The sequence below is a fragment of the Chiloscyllium punctatum genome, chromosome 23 (genome assembly GCF_047496795.1).
Source record: "Chiloscyllium punctatum isolate Juve2018m chromosome 23, sChiPun1.3, whole genome shotgun sequence".
Taxonomy (NCBI): domain Eukaryota; kingdom Metazoa; phylum Chordata; class Chondrichthyes; order Orectolobiformes; family Hemiscylliidae; genus Chiloscyllium; species Chiloscyllium punctatum.
Genome location: NC_092761.1, coordinates 82,277,098 through 82,297,704, shown reverse-complemented (window position 1 = coordinate 82,297,704; position 20,607 = coordinate 82,277,098). Strand labels below are relative to the sequence as shown.

Sequence of the window (20,607 nt, the reverse complement as noted above, 5' to 3'; positions counted from 1 at the left end):
GACATCTGGAAAGCTGTAGTTTTCTTAGTTGGAAGGTTATAGCAAACAAAGATGTTGTTGAAGTAGCTTTTTTGTTAAAAGTGGATGATTCATATATTTTTTTAAAAAAAAGCTACTTCAACAGCACCTTTGCTTGCTAAAATCTTCCAACTAAGAAAACTACAATTTCCAAGACCTCAAAGTAACACTTTGTTCTGGTTTGGAAAATACATTACTGTTTGTTCATAATTGCTTATTAAACACTTTGGCATTCAGCATCATTGGAGCAGATGGGACTTGAACCAAGGCCACAAGAGCGCCTAGTGGCTCCATTATATCCTGTGATTTGAACACAGTGCAGTCAAAACAAGCCAGGTTTTGGGTTCAATGGCAAATGGACCAATCAACTGAACTGCTCTGACCTGAATGACATCAATTTTCTTGCAGCTGTGCCCAAACAGACATGGGTATATCATCACATTCTTAGTTTGAGTTTTACCAATGGCAGAGTGCCTTTGAGAGATTAATTATAGGATAGTGATCAGCCTCAACTTGCTCTTGTAGCCATTACATGGATAAATCACGTCAACTTCAGTTTCTAATCAATATAAACATTAAGAACATTGATGATGGGAGCCAGTGAACAGCAAGTAGATGTGGTTAGACCTCTTATTTCAAATTTGTATTTCATGGCACTTAAAGAGATTTGTGTGTCACCTGCAGAGAGACCACTCCCTCCACGACTCCCTCGTCAGGTCCACACCCCCCAACAACCCAACCTCCACTCCCAGCACCTTCCCCTGCAACCAGAAGAAGTGCAAAACATGCGATCCACTCCACCCGATGTGGTCTCCTCTACATTGGGGAGACAGGCCGCCTATTTGCGGAATGTTTCAGGGAACATCTCTGGGACACCCGCACCAACTAACCCAACCGCCCCATGGCTGAACACTAACTCCCCCTCCCACTCTGCCAAGGACATACAGGTCCTTGACCTCCTCCATCGTCAGACCCTAGACACACGACACCCGGAGGAAGAGCGCCTCATCTTCCGCCTAGGAAGCCTTCAACTACATGGGATGAATGTAGATTTCTCCAGCTTCCTCATTTCCCCTCCCCCCACCTTATCTCAGTCCCAACCCCCAGATTCAGCACCGCCCCCTTGACCTGCAATCTTCTTCCCGACCTCTCCGGCCTATCACCCTCACCCTCACCTCCTTCCACCTATCGTATTCCCAGGGCCCCTCCCTCCCCCCTACCTTTTATCTCAGCCCGCTTGGCACACCAGCCTCATTCCTGAAGAAGGGCTTATGCCCGAAACGTCGATTCTCCTCGGATGCTGCCTGGCCTGCTGCGCTTTTTCAGCACCACACTTTTCAACAGATGTCATTACAGTCAAACTGTCATGCACACTGAAACAGACCCTTCAGCTCAACTCATCCATGGTGACCAGGTTTGTTAAACTGAACTAGTTTAACTCGTCCATGCTGACCAGATATCCTAAATTAAACTAATCCTTTTTCCAGCACTTGGTCCATGTCCGTCTAAATCTTTCCTATTCATGTACCCATCCAGATGTCTTTTAAATGTTGTTCCTCTTCCTCCTTTTTGAAGTGCCATTGTTGTGACCATTTTTTTCCCCAAAGTTCCAAAACAATGCAACAGCTTATAAGATAGTAATTACTGCTCCTGGAATTCGAGGAAATCACCTCCAACATCTAAAATACCTCAAAAAGGAGCAGCTCTTACAAGTTTTCCCCATTCTCCATACATGCTTAAATTTAATGCATCATAGGCTAAGGAAAGAACTTGGATGTAGAACCTTTTCATCTCCACATTCTAAAGCAGCTTGAACATTTACATATAAACGCAGCATATGCCATAAGTAGATTTTATAATATAATTTCTATTTTTAAAAAATTCTCTTTTACAAAATTTGAGACTACTGGGGAAATTATCACCCTCTGAGAGCATTTCTAATTGGTATTGTTATCAAGGGATTTGGAGAAAAGTGGGAAATGCCACTGAGGTGCAAATGAGCTCTGATCCAAACGAATGGCAAAGCAATCCCAGGGGCTACTTTCATGGTCTACTCCTGTTTCTAATGTTCCAATGTTTATTCAAACCAAATTCAAAGCATTCTAAGTGTGACGAAAGAGAGTCTCATGACATTTGTCTGGTTAACAAAATGAAATGTTTCACTTCAATGTGAAATGTTAAACTTATAAAATAAATCCAGAAAGGATACCATGTGCCAACAGGCTACTGCTCTGCTAAAGAGATTAATATGGTTAATATTAATGCAGTTTAATTTGTTTAAATTTACAAATGAATCAGAACTAATTTGAAGTAAGTAAAACAAAAGTAGAGTCCCAGAGGGTAGCTGTCTTATACAGAAAGAACTTGAAGTGAGTTTAACCTGAGGGTCACAATACCTCAGGCAAGGGGTGACATCAAGAAGGCGTGACCTTCATGGTGACCTCAGCCAGTGTTGGAATTGAACCCACACTGTAGACGTCTCCCTACATCAACCAACTGAGCTAACTGACCTCAAGTAGCTACGTAACCACTGAAAAAGTTAAAAATCACACAAGACTAAGTTATATAGTCCAACAGGTTTAATTGGAAGCACTAGCTTTCACAATAAATTCTGTGTCTTACAATTGTGTCCTCCAAAACCACCTGATGAAGGAGCGGCGCTCCGAAAGCTAGTGCTTTCAATTAAACCTGTTGGACTATAACCTGGTGTTGTCTGATTTTTAACTTTGTACACCCCAGCCTAACACTGGCATCTCCAAATCATGACCGAAAAAGTTAAACTGCACAGAGGTTCTGTGAGCAATGACATCTATGAGCAACAGAATGAATTTTTAATTATGCTATTGGTATAGAGGCTAGAAAGAGCCTTTTTTCCCTCACGTTGGGTTTTTCACCCAAGATATCCTTCCTCAATGGGGCAGCACAGTGGCTCAGTGGTTAGCACTGCTGCCTCATGGAGCCAGGGACCTTGGTTTGATTCAAGCCTCGGGCAACTGTCTGTGTGAAGCTTAAACACTCTCCCTTGTCTGCATGGATTTCCACCCGGTGCTCGGGTTTCCTCCCACAATCCAAAGATGTGAATTGGCCACGCTAAACTGCTCAGTGTTCAGGGAGTGTAGGTTAGGGGTATTAGTCAGGGGTAAATGTAGAGTAATAGGGTAGGTGAATATGTTTGGTTGGGATACTGTTCGGAGTGTTGGTGTGAACTTGTTGAGCCGAAGGGCCTGTTTCCACACTGCAGGGATTCTAATGAACATCTGAGCTGATTCTTCATTTCAATGCTGCACACTCCTTTTTCAAATCTCCTCCAATTTCATTGCCCTCATGTCATGCTTACCCTCTTCTCTGTATAAATTCTCCCAAATATTTTCCAGTCACCCACTTAATCATATCCTTACCTAATTTCATTAGCTCAAATCATAGAGACGGCCTTCTGGTCATTTCTCTGTATCCCACCGAACTGAAGTGCATCCACCCACGTCCGCATTATCCCTCCTAGAAAAATACTTCTCCAATCAGTTACATTGACATTCTGTAACTCCAAATTATCTAGCCTTTAGTCTTTCATTTGTCTGGACACTTCTGAGTCTATCAATTTTCTTCATCACTCCCTAACCAATCTTTGAGACCAGTGTCCTCAATAAAACTCCTATTTTCTTCATCACTTGTCATTTATCCTGGTGGAGTCCTATCTTCATTTCCTCAAGTCCAAGGGCTGCTAAATTCAAACTAGCTGCCACACAAGTGATTTATATATCCACTATCAGATCCGGCTGAACCATACCAAGCATGATGAGATCCTGCTCTCGTGCCAAAACCAGTTGCTTCTGTAAAATTATTCAAAAATGATGCACCTGTTCTCTTTCTTCCCTCCTTTTTAACTACTCCATGAGACAAGTTTCAGTAACAGGATATTCACAGAAAATATTGGAAGACTAAGGCATGTAGGACTAGTTTAGGTTGGGAACTACTAGTGGGCTACTTGGACTGAAGGGTCTATATTTCCATGCTGTATGACTCGATCACTATGCTGCTGTATACCCTTGACTCCAACAAATGAAAGCTCAAGGGCTTCTCTTGTCACTAAAATTACTACTAGCTTCAACTGCCCTTGCTGCATTCTTCTTTCCAGACCAAGCTTCCCTAATCGCTATACTTTCCTCTGGTGTCCACCATATCTGAGTCTCCTATGAACGCATTGCATTCATGAGCCCATTGCCTGCTGCCTCAAACTCCTCTCAATGTTGTGGTTCTGTTCGCCGAGCTGGGAATTTGTCTTGCAAACGTTTCGTCCCCTGTCTAGGTGACATCCTCAGTGCTTGGGAGCCTCCTGTGAAGCGCTTCTGTGCTGTTTCTTCCAGCATTTATAGTGGCCTGTCTCTGCCGCTTCCGGTTGTCAGTTCGAGCTGTCCGTTGTAGTGGCCGGTATATTGGGTCCAGGTCGATGTGTTTGTTGATAGAGTCTGTGGGTGAGTGCCATGCCTCTAGGAATTCCCTGGCTGTTCTCTGTTTGGCTTGCCCTATAATGGTAGTGTTGTCCCAGTCAAATTCATGTTGCTTGTCGTCTGTGTGTGTGGCTACTAAGGATAGCTGGTCGTGTCGTTTCGTGGCTAGTTGGTGTTCGTGTATACGGCTCGTTAACTGTCTTCCTGTTTGTCCGATGTAGTGTTTTGTGCAGTCCTTGCATGGGATTTTGTACACTACATTAGTTTTGCTCATGTTGGGTATCGGGTCCTTTGTTCTGGTGAGTTGTTGTCTGAGCGTGGCTGTTGGTTTGTGTGCTGTTATGAGTCCTAGTGGTCGCAGTAGTCTGGCTGTCAGTTCAGAAATGCTCCTGATGTATGGTAGTGTGGCTAGTCCTTTGGGTTGCGGCATGTCCTCATTCCGTTGTTTCTCCCTTAGGCATCTGTTGATAAAATTGCGAGGGTATCCGTTTTTGGCGAATACTTTGTATAGGCGTTCCTCTTCCTCTTTTTGTAGTTCTGGTGTGCTGCAGTGTGTTGTGGCCCTTTTGAATAGTGTCCTGATGCAACTTCGTTTGTGTGTGTTGGGGTGGTTGCTTTCATAGTTTAGGACTTGGTCTGTGTGTGGGGCTTTCCTGTAAACTTTTGTGGTGAATTCTCCGTTCGGTGTTCTCTGTACCATCACGTCTAGGAATGGAAGTTGGTTGTCCTTTTCTTCCTCTCTAGTGAATCGGATTCCTGTGAGTGTGGCGTTGATGATCTGGTGTGTGTTCTCTATTTCTGTGTTTTTAGTTATTACAAAGGTGTCCTCCTCAATCTTGACAAACTGTTTGCTGCTTCGTTTTCTGTTCACCATGCTAGATCGCGATAAATGGTTCTCTCTCCATAAACAGTTCTTGTCTTTCAAATCAGTCACCATCACCCTATACATTAAATTAGTCGACATGCCCCATCTTTACTACTTGCCAATTACAACCTACCTTGAATTTTACTTTCCTTTTCAAACTGCTTAAGCTTGTCATTCCAAAACCTGCACCCATCCTTCCAGCCAAAGGGTATTTTTTTTTGTTTTCAAGGAGACTCTTCTCTATTAGATTTTTCTATTAGATTCCCCTACAGTGTGGAAACAGGCACTTCCACCCAACAAGTCCACAATGGCCCTCTGAAGAGTAACCTATCCAGACCCATTTCCCTCTGACTAATGCACCTAACACTATGGCCAATTCACCCTAAGCTGCACACTTTTGGACCATGGGAGGAAACTGGAGCACCCAGAGGAAGCCCACGCAGACTCAAGGAAAATGTGCAAACGCCAAACAGACAGTCACCTGAGAGTGGAATCGAACTTGGGTCCCTGGTGCTGTGAGGCAGCAGTGCTAACCACTGAGCCACCGTGCCACCTTGAAATTCACGAGATCTTCTTAAAAACTTTTTTTTTGATTTTTGGGTGCTCGAGTTAGGTTTTTAGGTGCCTCTTTTTCATTCTCACTTATTTATTTATTAGGTGATACAGGTACAGAGTAATAATGGCTTTTGCATTTACATATGATATATGAGGTATTTAGATTCATACAGATGTAGAATTAGAAGAAGTTATCAATATCCTCAATAATTATCAACTCCTCATTAAACTTAAAGCCACAACATAAAGAAAACAATAATTTCTTAGACAGCATAATCATTAAATCACTTTTTAAACCATTTAAATTTTTAATTTTAAAATAATTGAAGTAACAAAGAGGATTGATGAGGGCAGAGCAGTAGACGTGATCAATATGGACTTCAGTAAGGCGTTCGACAAGGTTCCCCATGGGAGACTGATTAGCAAGGTTAGATCTCATGGAATACAAGGAGAACTAGCCATTTGGATATAGAGCTGGCTCAAAGGTAGAAGACAGAGGGTGGTGGTGGAGGGTTGTGTTTCAGACTGGAGGCCTGTGACCAGTGGAGTGCCACAAGGATCGGTGCTGTGTCCTCTACTTTTTGTCATTTATATAAATGACTTAGATGCGAGCATAAGAGGTACAGTTAGTAAATTTGCAGATGACACCAAAATTAGAGGTGTAGTTCACAGCGAAGAGGGTTAACTCAGATTACAACAGGATCTTGACCAGATGGGCCAATGAGTTCAGAAGTAGCAGATGGGAGTTTAATTCAGATATATGCAAGGTGCTACATTTTGGGAAAGCAAATCTTAGTAGGCCAGCATTTTATTGTCCATCTGTAATTGTCAAGAGTAAACCACATTTCTGTGCGCTGAAGATACATGTAGGCCAGATCAAGTAAGGATTGCAGATTTTGTAACCAAAAGGACATGAATGAGCCTGATAGGTTTTTAATGACAATCAACAGTGGTTACATGGTAATCTTTGGATAGCTGTTTATTAATGATTTTTTTTTCATTTGATTCATCATCATCCACCATTTTCACCATCTTCCATGGTGTGATTTGAAGCTTAGAGAACGTGGGGTACCAGATAACTAGTTCAACGACATTGCCACTATGCCACCACCTCCCCCAGTATTAGCTACAGAACTAACGCAGCCTTAGGTTTGCGCATTTTCAAGAAATTCATAACCTCAATAAATTAAAGTTTTCCTGGCTCCCGCTTAGCTGAATATTCCTTTGTTGACAGTTTTTAAATTATTTACTCTCATTTGCAGACTTCCTCCCAAAGCAGTCCAGTATCCCAGAAGTTTCTTTGTCTCCTCCCTTTGAAGCCTCGCTCTTCCTCCTGCAACCTCATCCTTACCCCTCTCACCTGTCTTGCAGCCTTCCTCTCCTCAGTCCCTCCTGTACCCTTTCTTCCCCCACACCTCTTGAAGGCTCATTCCTCCCCAACAACTCCTCTTTCTGCCGGTTCCTTCTCCAGCCCAGCAATTATCCCAAGTCTGGTGTCAGCAAATAGACTCACTTGTGAGTTTATCAGCAAAGGTGAGGAGCAACTCACTATCAAATCTGCCATTTCGTCTTACAAGTGGATTAAATGCTATCATTAAAATTTCCAAGGTGTTTTGAACACTCTTGAGGGTGAATTTGCAACCATTCCTATATTTTGAGCACAGGTTTTTGAGCACTTCCTTGTTGGAATCTTTCTAATCAAAAAATACCATAACCAAAGTTAAAAACAACATCCTTTGTAACAATGGCTGTTGAAAATGATCTTTCCTTCTATGTTGTTTGTAGCATAGTCAATCACATTATTCTCCTCTAATCGCTCTTCTGTGACTCAATGGAGCTGCCCTTAACTCACTCTATTCCTATGAACATATAAAATAGGACCAGAAGTAACTCGGTAAAAACAATTACTGCAGATGCTGGAAACCAGATTCTGGATTAGTGGTGCTGGAAGAGCACAGCAGTTCAGGCAGCATCCAAGTAGCTTCGAAATCGACGTTTAGGGCAAAAGCCCTTCATCAGGAATAAAGGCAGTGAGCCTGAAGCGTGGAGAGATAAGCTAGAGGAGGGTGGGGGTGAGGAGAAAGTAGCATAGAGTACAATGGGTGAGTGGGGGAGGGGATGAAGGTGATAGGTCAAGGAGAAGAGGGTGGAGTGGATAGGTGGAAAAGAAGATAGGCAGGTAGGACAAGTCCGGACAAGTCATGGGGACAGTTACTGAGCTGGAAGTTTTAGAACTAGGGTGAGGTGGGGGAAGGGGAAATGAGGAAACTGTTGAAGTCCACATTGATGCCCTGGGGTTGAAGTGTTCCAAGGCGGAATTAGAGGCGTTCTTCCTCCAGGCGTCTGGTGGTGAGGGAGCGGTGGTCCAGAAGTAGACCACTCAGTTCATCAGTCCTGCTTTACCATTCAATAAGATGTTGGTCAGTTTCTTTCAAATTTCACTTTCCCATCTACCCCAATAACTGTCAATTTCCCTGGCTAACAAGAATTCATCCACCTCTGTCTTAAAAACATTCAACGACACACCTTCACTGCAGAGAGGTCCAAAGTTGTACAACCAGAGGAAAAAAATTCTCATCTCTATTCTGAAAGGGCAATCTCAAATTTTAAACAGTGCCCTCTATTTCTGAACTACAGCTTGGCATATGTGCATAAGCATAGCCAAGTATTTTCAGCAACGGTTTCTCTCGCCACCCTTACATGGCTATCTGAAAACGTCCCTAAGCATCTCTCCTCAGACACATTCTATTCATCTATGTATTATCCTTCCACAATCTCATTTGAAGTCATGGGATCAACTTCCAAGTATACCACAATACCACTCTATGACTTACTGACAGATTTATTTTTAGGTAGGATGCATTTTTCAGTTCTCAATTTGAAATATGAACTGGGTATATTTTTGTGAAGCAAAGGTATTAAGGGATATGGGCTAAAGACACGTATACAGATTTATCCATGGATCATCCATGATCTCCATGAATGGTAGAACCAGCTCGAGGGGCTGAAAGGTCTACTCCTGATCCAATGATCATATGTTCTACAAGCTAAACCACGTGACAGCTGACACCATCATCTTCAGCTCCAACACAAAATGCTGTATCCCAGACATCAATTCTATATGATTACCAGGCCATTATCCTGGGCTGAACCCATTCAGTGTTCTCTCCTGAGCTAACTATTAATTCCTTATTCTCTCCATAACAAAGATTCATCACTATATCTTTGTCAGACACTGTCCTGCTTCAACTGAATTTTTCACCTATAACGTTGTTACCTCCCCACCTAACTATTACAATGTCTCCTAGCTGACTTCACTGCCTCCACCTGTTGAGAATATCAACTCATCCAGAAATGTGCTGTTTGAATTCTACCTCACATCTAATTGAACTTATCAATCACTCCTATCTTCACTGGGGTACAGTGGTTCCCGTTCTCTACTGCTTCAAGTTTGAAACTCTCTTCAAGTCCACAAATAGCATAACACTTTGTAAGAGGAAGGGAAAAGAAACATGTAACTTAATCCAAGGTGCCTCTCCAAGCCTGGTAGCTCATTACAGAAGCATACCACAAAACCCAGTCCTCTTATCAGACTTGGGAGCTATACCATGGGAGCAGCCAAGGGGAAGTTTTGTTTTTTGGTATCTTAATAATGCCAGGTTAAAAGGTCCTAAAACTGAAAACTTCCTTAAAAACAGTAATTTGACGTATCCATCTCAAAGATCTTACTAGTTAGCTCTCGTAAAGATTCCTTTTTCAGAAATAATAAGAGTAAGTTTTTCTAATGAACTGCTCTCTTCAAATTGAGTCAGAGTGATACAGCATGGAAACAGACTCTTTGGTCCAACTAGTCCACGCCAACTATTTTCCTATACTAAACTAGGCCCATCCGCCTCGGTCTTCCAATGTTTTCAATGAAGATCCTGTTATTGAAACTTTGTCAAATTGCTTAGACACCAGCATTGATTTACAACAGTGCTCAGAAGGTTGGCAATGTAATTTCACCAGAGTAATAATGTGCACCTCCACTGAGGAAAATAAATTGCATTCCTGTAATGAAATAATACTGAGACTGCATCATAGCAGAGAAGAAGAAAACTGGAAAAAATATATAAATCCATCTAACACAACTCAGATAGGGGTAATAACTTGATAATTAGGGAAATGAATCGTCAGAGAATTGACCGCTGCTCAGAAAATTATTGTTGTTCTTGGCTTGGAGCAGCAGAACTGCTACTAACAACAGGAAAAACTCAGAGAAAGATAACAAATGTTAAGTAAGAGACAACAAACTGAGAGAGGTAACATAGCTTACATAACTAGCACAAGGGAAGTCTTAAGGGATAGTGTTCCGTAATTATCTCCCTTCCCTCTCATTTGGATGAAAGCCTATTCATTTGAACAGAAAAACATAATTGAACAGGAAACAATTAGATTTACAACACTGGCTATCTATTGCCAGACTGGCATTTCCAAACAGGATACAGGTTACCAGCAAATTACTTTTCTGTTGCTTCTGAAAAAAACAAGTTGGAGTGTCAAACTGCATAGTATATTCCAGAACTAACAGGCATTGGTTTAGGGTGAGAGGGTAAAGATACAAAAGGGACCTAAGGGGCAACTTTTTCACGCAGAGGGTGGTGCGTGTATAGAATGAATTGCCAGAGGAAGTGGTGAAGGCTGGTACAATTGCAACATTTAAAAGGCATCTGGATGCATTTATGAATAGGAAGGGTTTAGAGAGATATGGGCCAATTGCTGGCAAATGGGACTAGATTAGGTTGGGATATCTGGTAGACATGGACGAGTTGGACCGAAGGGTCTGTTTCCATGCTTTACATCTTTATATTGGTAGCTACCAGTAGGGCTGATAAAAAGTTTTCAAACAGGAGGTAGTTAAACACATATGAACTTTCATCATTTATCGTTACTAAGTGGCTCATTCGCTCTAAGAAAAACTTTAAAAACACATATTCCTATTTATTAAGTTACAATCAACGTGGAAACCAGTAAATGTTTAAATAACCCCAGAAATACAACAGGAAGCAAACCAACAGACAAGATTTTCAGACTGGAGGCTTGTGAGCAGTGGAGTTCCACAAGGATTGGTGCTCGGTCCTCTACTTTTTGTCATTTATATAAATATTTGGATGTGAGCATAAGAGGTACAGTTAGTAAGTTTGCAGATGACACCAAAATTGGAGGTGTAGTAGACAGCGAAGAGGGTTAACTCAGATTACAACAGGATCTGGACCAGATGGGCCAATGGGCTGAGAAGTGACAGATGGATTTAATTCAGATAAATGCGAGATGCTGCACTTTGGGAAAGCAAATCTTAGCAGGACTTATACACTTAATGATAAGGTCCTAGGGAGTGTTGCTGAATAAATAGACCTTGGAATGCAGGTTCATTGCTCCATGAAAATGGAGTCGCAGGTAGATAGGATAATTAAAAAGGCATTTGGTATGCTTTCTTTTATTGGTCAAAGTATTGCATACAGGAGTTGGGAGGTCATGTTGCGGTTGTACAGGACATTGGTTAAGCCACTGTTGGAATATTGGTGCAATTCTGGTCTCCTTCCTATCGGAAAGATGTTGTGAAACTTGAAAGGGTTCAGAAAAGATTTACAAAGATGTTGCCAGGGTTGGAGGATTTGAACTATAGGGAGAGGCTGAACAGTCTGGGGCTGTTTTCCTTGGAGCGTCGGAGGCTGAAGGGTGACCTTATAGAGGTTTACAAAATTATGTGGGGCATGGATAGGATAAATAGGCAAAGTCTTTTCCCTTGGGTTGGGGGAGTCCAGAACTAGACAGCATAGGTGTAGAGTGAGAGGGGAAGGATATAAAAGACACCTAAGGGGCAACGTTTTCACACAGAGGGTGGTAGGTGTATGGAATGAGCTGCCAGAGGAAGTGGTGGAGGCTGGTACAATTGCAACATTTAAGAGGCATTTGGATGGGTATATGAATAGGAAGTGTTTGGAGGGATATGGGCCAGGTGCTGGCAGATGGGACTAGATTGGGTTGGGATATCTGGTCAACATGGACGGGTTGGACCGAAGGGTCTGTTTCCATGCTGCACATCTCTATGACGCCATTTCAACTTTTTAAAACTTTTACTTCAACTATTAACTCACAGGTGAAGAACATTTCAAATGAAAAGAAAAATTTCACTTTAAGAAGTCAGTAACACAAATATGGGACCACATCACATGCAATCTCCAACTCAACCTCTGCTCCATGGGATTGTTCTTTTCTCCAACCCTGAGTCACAGTCATCAGCATCCACATTCTATCTGACATCCTTGGAAATAATCAACACCAACAATGTGCACATCTGCAAGTCCCATCTCACATTTGGTCACAACATCCTGGTGGGACAGACACTCCAGAGACTCCCTTCTGATTTCTAAATGTTCTGGTTAGCTCTTGCAACCTTAAAATAGCGGCAAAAACCTTGCTTAATCCAGAACTACTTGCCCTCTCTGTTCTCAGCTTTCTAATCTTCCCACTGGATAACACACAGCGCAAAAACAGGATCTGGTTCTGGGACCTGCTTCAACATCAGGATCTGTTTAATGAAGCTAATAGAAAACTGTTCCATTTAGAGAAATGTGTTTACTTAAAAATCCAAAGAACTGCAGATGCTGTAAATCAGAAACAAAGATTGCTGGAAAAACTCAGTCAGTTTGGCAGCATCTGTGGAGAGAAATCAGAGTTAATGTTTTGGGTCTAGCGACCCTTATGAGGAAGGATCACTCGACCCAAAATGTTAACTCTGATTTATCTCCACAGATGCTGACAAACCTGCTGAGCTATTTCAACTCTATCTAAACTTGCTTATTTCCTCTCTACATAAATACTTCGTGTATTAAGACCTGCTGAACAGAAAAGGTCATCTGACCTAACCCCACTGCAATTAGTTTTCCATTTACCCTTTGTTTCTTAGCTGTTCACCCCCATGACAGCTTCAAGTTACATGAATACCTCTTGGAACCTAACATGTCATAATCAGGAAGCCAATTAACCATATATTGCTCAGTCTACGTTAATCAGAAAGGGACATCACAAAGGAAATTCCAGCCTTTTTGCAATATATGGGTATTAACCTCAGGCAGGATAGATCTTTGTAACTCTGTCAGCGTCCCACTTATATCAACATTCTTTTCCCTCTACTAATATTTTTTCCATTGTGTTAGCTATGTTTCATAGCAAGAAGAGCCTATCATTATGAGGCATGATTTTGGAAATTCAGATAAATATGGATTACGTAACCTATCCAAACATTACAATTATGAAGGAGGAAGTGGAAACTTGGATCCCCAACTTAGTGCCCAAACAGAATTATATTTCTAAATTACTGCGAAACAATGAGAACTCTTAGTTTCAGCAGTAATACGGGTTATCTAAAAACAGTAAACCCAGTGCAATCTCCTTCATGTGACTATGGAATTTGTTCAGTACATGGCAAGCATATTCCTACTTGTGTCATAGTTGGTCCTTTGTGCAGTGTTTAATTAAGCAGAGCCAGAGGAATGTGACACATGCTGTTCTGCAAACATGGCTGTGGTAGTTTCTGCCTTTTTATTACTTACTTTGCAACAAAACATGAGACAAAGAGCTACTCAAAATAGGTTTGAATTCCATCATTAACTTAAATAAAAATACCACTTTGCTGTCAAAAGGACTGGCACAGTTAGGTTTAGGAAATATTTGTATATATAAGAAAGTGACATTTTGTTTAGGATATTTTCTTTATTTTCTTCATAATTAAGTAACCACTGATGAAAAATGCACTAACCTCAGAACTTCCAGAATTATTTGATCAAATAGAATGCCTAATTACCTCTTGGAGTAGCACTTATAGTTAAATCAATTATTTTACATCATAAAAGTTTTCTAAAATCAAACATAGAAATCTTCAGTTAAAAAAAATCTGTTCTTCTTAAGTAATGAACCATCAATGAAAAGACCTGACAGGGACTGTGCTTGGTTCAACTATCAAACTAAGACTGCTTGAAGTTGATTTATAATCACAGAAACAGTCAAAATAATTGAATCCTTTTGACTGGAGTCAAGATTGCTCCTATTATGAGAAGATAACTATCTTTAAACAGAGTATGAGTCCACAACTTTTTAATGAGAGCTTTACTTCAGTTAACCACACTCTTCTGATTAGAAGCTTCCCAAATTTATTCAACTAATTCACAAACAATGACTCCTTAATCAATACACCTTTCACTTATTCCCCTCATTCCATCAGGTCTGAGGCATTCCTTCAGACCATATTAGAGGATAACAAATTCTCCTTTATCTTTTTTTATATTTATAATAAAAACACAAACAAAACATACAAAATGACAATATATTATATTTCCATTTTATTTCTATTTTTACATTGAAGTTCCAAGCATTCTTTTTCCAGTAGGTCTGCTGGCTTCTTAGAACTTGTTCCTTTTGATATAAAACAATCATTTAGATAGTTTTACTACTGTTCTCTCATTTCAATTGGAGATTTCTCCATCCTCCAGCATCTGTTTTAAAACTAATATTAATCCTCAGTTTTTTTCCCATTCACACATTTGCTGAATGTGCATTATCCCAGAGTCCCTTCTTATCGATATAGCATTTAATGGGTATTGCTGCAGAATCCTTTCCTAGAATATTTTTATTAAGCAAAATGCCATGTCTACCACCTTACCAAGAGTGAGAGCTTCTGCCGCAAGGTACTTTAGACTACTCTTCTGATCTTTTTAGCTTCCTAAGCTAAAATGCAATATTTACCTCTCTTTCCCAAAAGAAAAATTTGCAACTCCCCTGTACTCAAGAACCTACCACAGAGATTTACTTAAGCAGCATTACTGAAAAGATGAAGCTTCATGTTCCTGGCTTCTCTCAAAGATGGAAATTTTAGAACTCAATGCTCCACTTTTAATTTTTTTCCAAAGTTTCATTAGCCAGAATAACATTTTCCACTTTGAAAAATCCCCAAAGTTGCATCAACTCTATTACTTCCAAACTGTCATCTAGACTGATCAAGATGCCCAGCCAACTTTGCTGTCCAATTAAACTTCATTATTCTTCTTCAAGTCTGCAAGATATTAACAGGAAAATACAAGGTAAATAAACTATTTCCCCTGGTTGGAGATTCTAAAACTGGGAATTAGGGCCAGACCATTCATGATAGATGTTAGGAAGCACTTCTACACACAAAGGGTGGTAGAGATTTGGAACTCTCATCCACAAACAGCAGTTGGTGCTAGACCAGTTGTTAGTTTCAAATCTAAGATAGATCAATTTTTGTTAAGCAAAGTATAAAGAAATCAGTCCTGATCATTTAAAATGGCTTACAATTTTTTAAATTGACCTTTTCAGGGGGATGAATGACCTACTTCTGTTCATAAGTTCCAAATATCTCCATTTTAATTTCTGAAGCCGCTGCACCTTTGTGAGGCTACTTTGACTAAAAGCAATGAGGCTAACATTTTCCAAAATAAGACTGCTGATTCAAAGTGCCACTGGGTTCATTCTGCCTGATTTCTAATCCAATGTATTTAAAAGCCCACAAGCCTGACTTCCAAATTCAAGTTTTGTTTTAAGCCCATTTATAACAGTATTTCCAAATTCATTGGTCTCTCCTCACAAAATAATCATATACATGCATGTAAAGATGCCCCTCATAGTGCCAGTAAACATGACAAGTACTGCCCTTAAGTGAAGATAACCCAATTTTAACAAAGCAGACCTTAATAAAAAGTTTTCAAAAGCTCCAGAGGCATCATTTAGGCCACATAAACATTCAACTTCCAAGCTGTCCTGCATTCAACGTCTCTCTTGGAAGATAAAGAAACACTTCATTCTTGAGCTGATCCCCCTGCTGTAATGTAGCTTTTATGTCAATTGATCTACACTCTCAAGCATTTGTTGCTAACAAAGCCAGGAAATATTTCAAAAGTGCTTTTCCTGCTTTCGGTAAATCTCCTGTACTCTAGTCAAACATTGTAACTTAATTATTACACTGGTTAAAAGGCTCACTTTAAAAAAAAGGGGTGGATAATCATACTCTGAAACTTTACATTTTGACTCAAGTATCCTCTGTTTGCAATGTTATACACAATAAGATAATTATATTTAAACAGAGTCCACATCCACAACTTTAGTGACTGCTTTAATTCAGTTAAACTCACATCCCACCAATTATACTTTAAAATTTTTCATTACACACTACAAGCTAAACTACTTTTTGATTTAATTATTCATTCACAGGATGTGGGCATCACTAGCCAGGCCAGCATTTATTGCCCATTCCTAGATGCCCAGAGGGCAGTTAAGAGTCAACCACTTGGCTGTGAGGTCCCCACCGATTACTAGCTCCCCATATTAATATAACCAATTCACAATCAACTAATCCTTAATTAATACATCAATCAACTATTCCCTTAACATAATACAAAACCAGTTTATATTCCCGAGAGAGAACAGTTTCATAGGAAAAACAGCCATGGGCAATTAAAGAGATAAGAGAGCATGAAAGTAAAAGGTGATGCAGTGGAAATGTCTATGGGCTAGTAATCCAGTAGGCACAAAGTAATGTTCTAGGGACATAGGTTCAAATCCCACCATAGCAGCTGCTGGAATTCAAGTTCAATTAATTTACATGCAGTTACTTTTAGTAAAAGTAATTATTGTTGGGCCCTTGTAGCGTCGTGGCAGTGTCCCTACCACTAGGTTGTGGAGGCCTAGGTTCAAGTCCTACCTGCTCTGGCGGTGTATAATAACATCTCTGAACAGGTTGATATATAAAAAAAAATGATTTACAAAAATAAAAAGCACAGATTCTGTTGAATGGGAAAGATACTAAAACCAGCAAATGGCCACAAAGCAGCTTATAAGAGTTACTAAAAGGGATTATGAAAGGAAATTTGCTGGGCACAGCAAACCAACAAGAAAAAATGTTATTTACATAAGGGAAAGCAGGTGGTCAAGAGCAATGTTGACCCACTAAAGACTGAAAGTGCGTCAATTATTAATGACTATGGGAAATAGCAGATGCATTGAATAAATACATTGCTTTCAGTATTTACAGTAGAAAAGGAAGATAGCTTGCCAGAAGTCCTGAAGAAATTACCAGTGGATCGGAAACAGAGAGTGAATAAAATTAACATAAGTAAATCATTAATGAGGAAATTAATGGAATTAAAGAGCGACAAATCCGCAGGGCTGAGGGTTTCCATCAAAGGTGTTAAATAGGAGAGCATATTGTGAATGCCTTAACTGTAATCTTTCAGTTCCCTAGATACAGGATCCTCTGGATTAGGAAAATGAATGTCACTCCACTTTTTAAGAAGGGGGAAATAGGAAACCGGGGAATTTCACACCAGTTAGCCTAACATCACTGATGGGAGATTGTTGGTGTCTATAATCAAGAATGGGGTAACTGAACACCTTGAATATTTTCAGTTAATCAGGGAGAGCCAACATGGATTTATGACAGGTAGACCATACCTTACAAACTTCACCAAATGTTTTGAAGAGGTGGCTACTTTGACAGACAGAGGAATGTCTACGGATGTTGTTTATACAACCTTCCAGAATGCAGTTGATAAAGTCCTACATAAGAGACTGATAACTAAGGTAGAAGGCCACAGAACTGAGGGCAAAGTATTAACATGGCTGGAATTGAATTACAGGCAACATAAAGTAGGGATAATGGATAGGAACTCAAATTGGTGTGAGCAGTGGTGTTCCACTAAGGATTATTTTGGTCGTCAATTATTCACATTATTTATTAACAACTTGGATAATGGCATAGAAAGTCATGTATATGAATTTGCTAATGATACAAAGTTAGATAGTAGGAACAAAGCCTGTTTAGACTGTGTAGATGATAGCATAGAATTACAAAGACACATTGATAAACTAACGAATGGGCAAAATTGTGGCAGATGAAGTTCAACTGAAGCTAGTGTAAGGTGATATATTTTGGACCAAAACATCAGGCTACCTTCTAGATGGTATGAAGGTAAATACAGTGGATGTCCAAAGAGACCTCTGGGTTCAGGCGCATAGATCTTTAAAATATTATGATGTGGAGGTGCCGCTGTTGGACTGGAGTGGACAAAGTTAAAAATCACACAACTCCAGGTTATAGTCCAACAGGTTTATTTAGAAGTATTAGCTTTCAGAGCGCTGCTCTTTCATCAGGTAGCTGTGCAGCAAGACCATAAGATATAGAATTTATAGCAAAAGTTTACAATGCCATGGAATGTTATATTGAACAAACCTAAACTTTGCCCCCCCACCCCGCCTACCCACCCCCACCCCCGACTTTTCAACCCACACTTCCCTCATGCAATCTAGGTTTGTTCAATATATCATTGCATGGAACTGTAACCTTTTGCTATAAATTCTGTATCTTATGGTCCTGCTTCGCAACTACCTGATGAAGGAGCAGCATTCCGAAAGCTAGTACTTCCAAATAAACCTGTTGGACTATAACCTGGTGTTGTGTGATTTTTAACTTTTAAATATTACACACACAAGTAAATAATCAAAAAAGCTCATGTAATGCTCGCCTTTATATCCAGAGCACTGGAAATGCTGCAGTTATACAAATCCTCGTTAGACCACATTTGAGAGTCCTGTGACTAGATCTAGACACAAAACCTTAGGAAGGCCCTTAAGGGAGTACAATATAAATTTACAAGAATAATTCCTGGACTTCAGGGGTTAAGTTATGAGGATAGATTATACAAACCAGGTCTGTTTTTGTTAGAATTTAGAAGGTTCAGGGGTGAGACGATCAAAGTCTTCAAAATATTGACAAGAAAAGACAGGTCAGATAAACTATTTTCACTGGTTGGAGATTCTAGAACTAGGGGGCATTGTCTGAGAGTTAAGATCAGACCATTTAGACCAAATGTTAGGAAGCAGTTCGACATGGACAGGGTGGGAGATGTTTGGAATTCCTTTCCACAAACGGCAGTGGATACTGGATCAGTTGCTAATTTTAAATATGAGATAAACTTTTGTTCAACAAAGGAACTAAATGATGTGGACCAAAAGCAAATATTTGGAATTAGGCCACAGATTAGCCATGATCTCACCGAATGGTGAAATAGGGTCAAGGGACTGAATGGCCTACTCCTGTTCCTATATTTCTACGTTCTCTCATTTCAGTAGGCGTCGGACAGACCATATTAAACGATAATATCCCATACAGTGGGCACTTGTGCGTGCATTTTAACTTCTGTAATTGGACCTGTGGAAGTTCCATTCTCCAATACTGATACAAGCAAATAGGTTGTGCTGTCAAATGTGTAGAGTGCCAGAATTGTCTACTATACTTCCATAGCTCCCGCTGGAAATCACACCTTTAACTCCTAATATTCACTTGCAGCATTGTCACTAGATTAGATTTGATTACTTACAGTGTGGAAACAGGCCCTTCGGCCCAACAAGTCCACACCGCCCTGCCGAAGCGTAACCCACCCATACCCCTACATCTACCCCTTACCTAACACTACGGGCAATTTAGCATGGCCAATTCACCTGACCTACACATCTTTGGAGTGTGGGAGGAAACCGGAGCACCCGGAGGAAACCCACGCAGACACGGGAGAACGTGCAAACTCCACACAGTCAGTCGCCTGAGGCGGGAATTGAACCCTGGTCTCTGGCGCTGTGAGGCAACAGTGCTAACCACTGTGCCACCGTGCCGCCCACTACCAGCCAGATAGTTCCTGACACAGCATCTTAACACATTTTAAACTGCTGAATTATCCATTATCAAACATTTTAAGCCCAAACATTTAGGCATGGAGAGCTTGACAAATATTCTGAAACCGTGTCAATTCAAATAAAAAGTGCAACCATGTTGGGAAAAAAAGAAAAAAAGAAAATTAAAGAAAACATTTATTGTCAAAATCATCTTATGTTGTATATTAAGGACCAAAGAATTCTAACCTGTTAAGTAAAGCTGTGACATGGATTGTTAGAAGTCAGTCACAGCTACAGACTATAATTTGCAAACAGTGCTTTCACAATAAAAGGGTAGTTTTATACTGTTCTTTGAAAAGATGGTTAATCTTAATTAATACGTGTCTAAGATTAAATATAATGAACTATTTAATTCAATACATCTGATTTTGTAAAAATGAATGGTAACACAGCAGCCATAAAAGATGGTTTTAAGCCTGGATTGCTAACATCCAACACAAATCAAAGATATTACTCACCAAATATCTCCCCACCACTTGCATACTCCGTCACCAAATAAATCATCCTTTCTGTCTCCATAACCTGTAGCACAAGGACACAGTAGGCGCAGGTGAGGAAAATATTCTTATACCAAAGCTAATGCCAAGTTTTGAAAATACTGGGTATTGGTGACAGTTTAGTACATAACATTTAAAAGCAAATTGGTGACGGGCTTGAAGGAAAAATAAATTGCAAGAACGTGTTGAAAGAGTGAAAGGGCTGTTCTTAGAAAGGACCAGCATAGGTATGATAGATTTAATAGTCTCCTTCTATGTTGTTCTATTCTGTTGTTATATGGTCAAAAAGAAGAAAACAAAACAAAGATACAGGAGAATAGGAATTTGCACTTATGCAACATCTTTCACAACCAAAGGATGTATTTAGTCAATGAAATACTTTGAAGTGTAGTCCCTGTTGTAACAAAGCAGGCATGGCAGTCAATTTACACATAGCAATCTTCCACAA

General features: G+C 40.2%; 1 protein-coding gene across 4 annotated transcripts in view; it reads right to left on the bottom strand.

The window, feature by feature from the left end:
• Positions 1 to 20,607, bottom strand: part of sik3 (SIK family kinase 3) — a 305,261-nt gene that overhangs the window by 126,103 nt on the left and 158,551 nt on the right. For all 4 annotated transcript variants that reach the window (XM_072593295.1, XM_072593296.1, XM_072593294.1 and 1 more), the window contains exon 3: positions 20,121 to 20,184. In XM_072593295.1, coding sequence (XP_072449396.1) covers positions 20,121 to 20,184 — 64 coding nt within the window. The remainder of the gene's footprint in view (positions 1 to 20,120; positions 20,185 to 20,607) is intronic.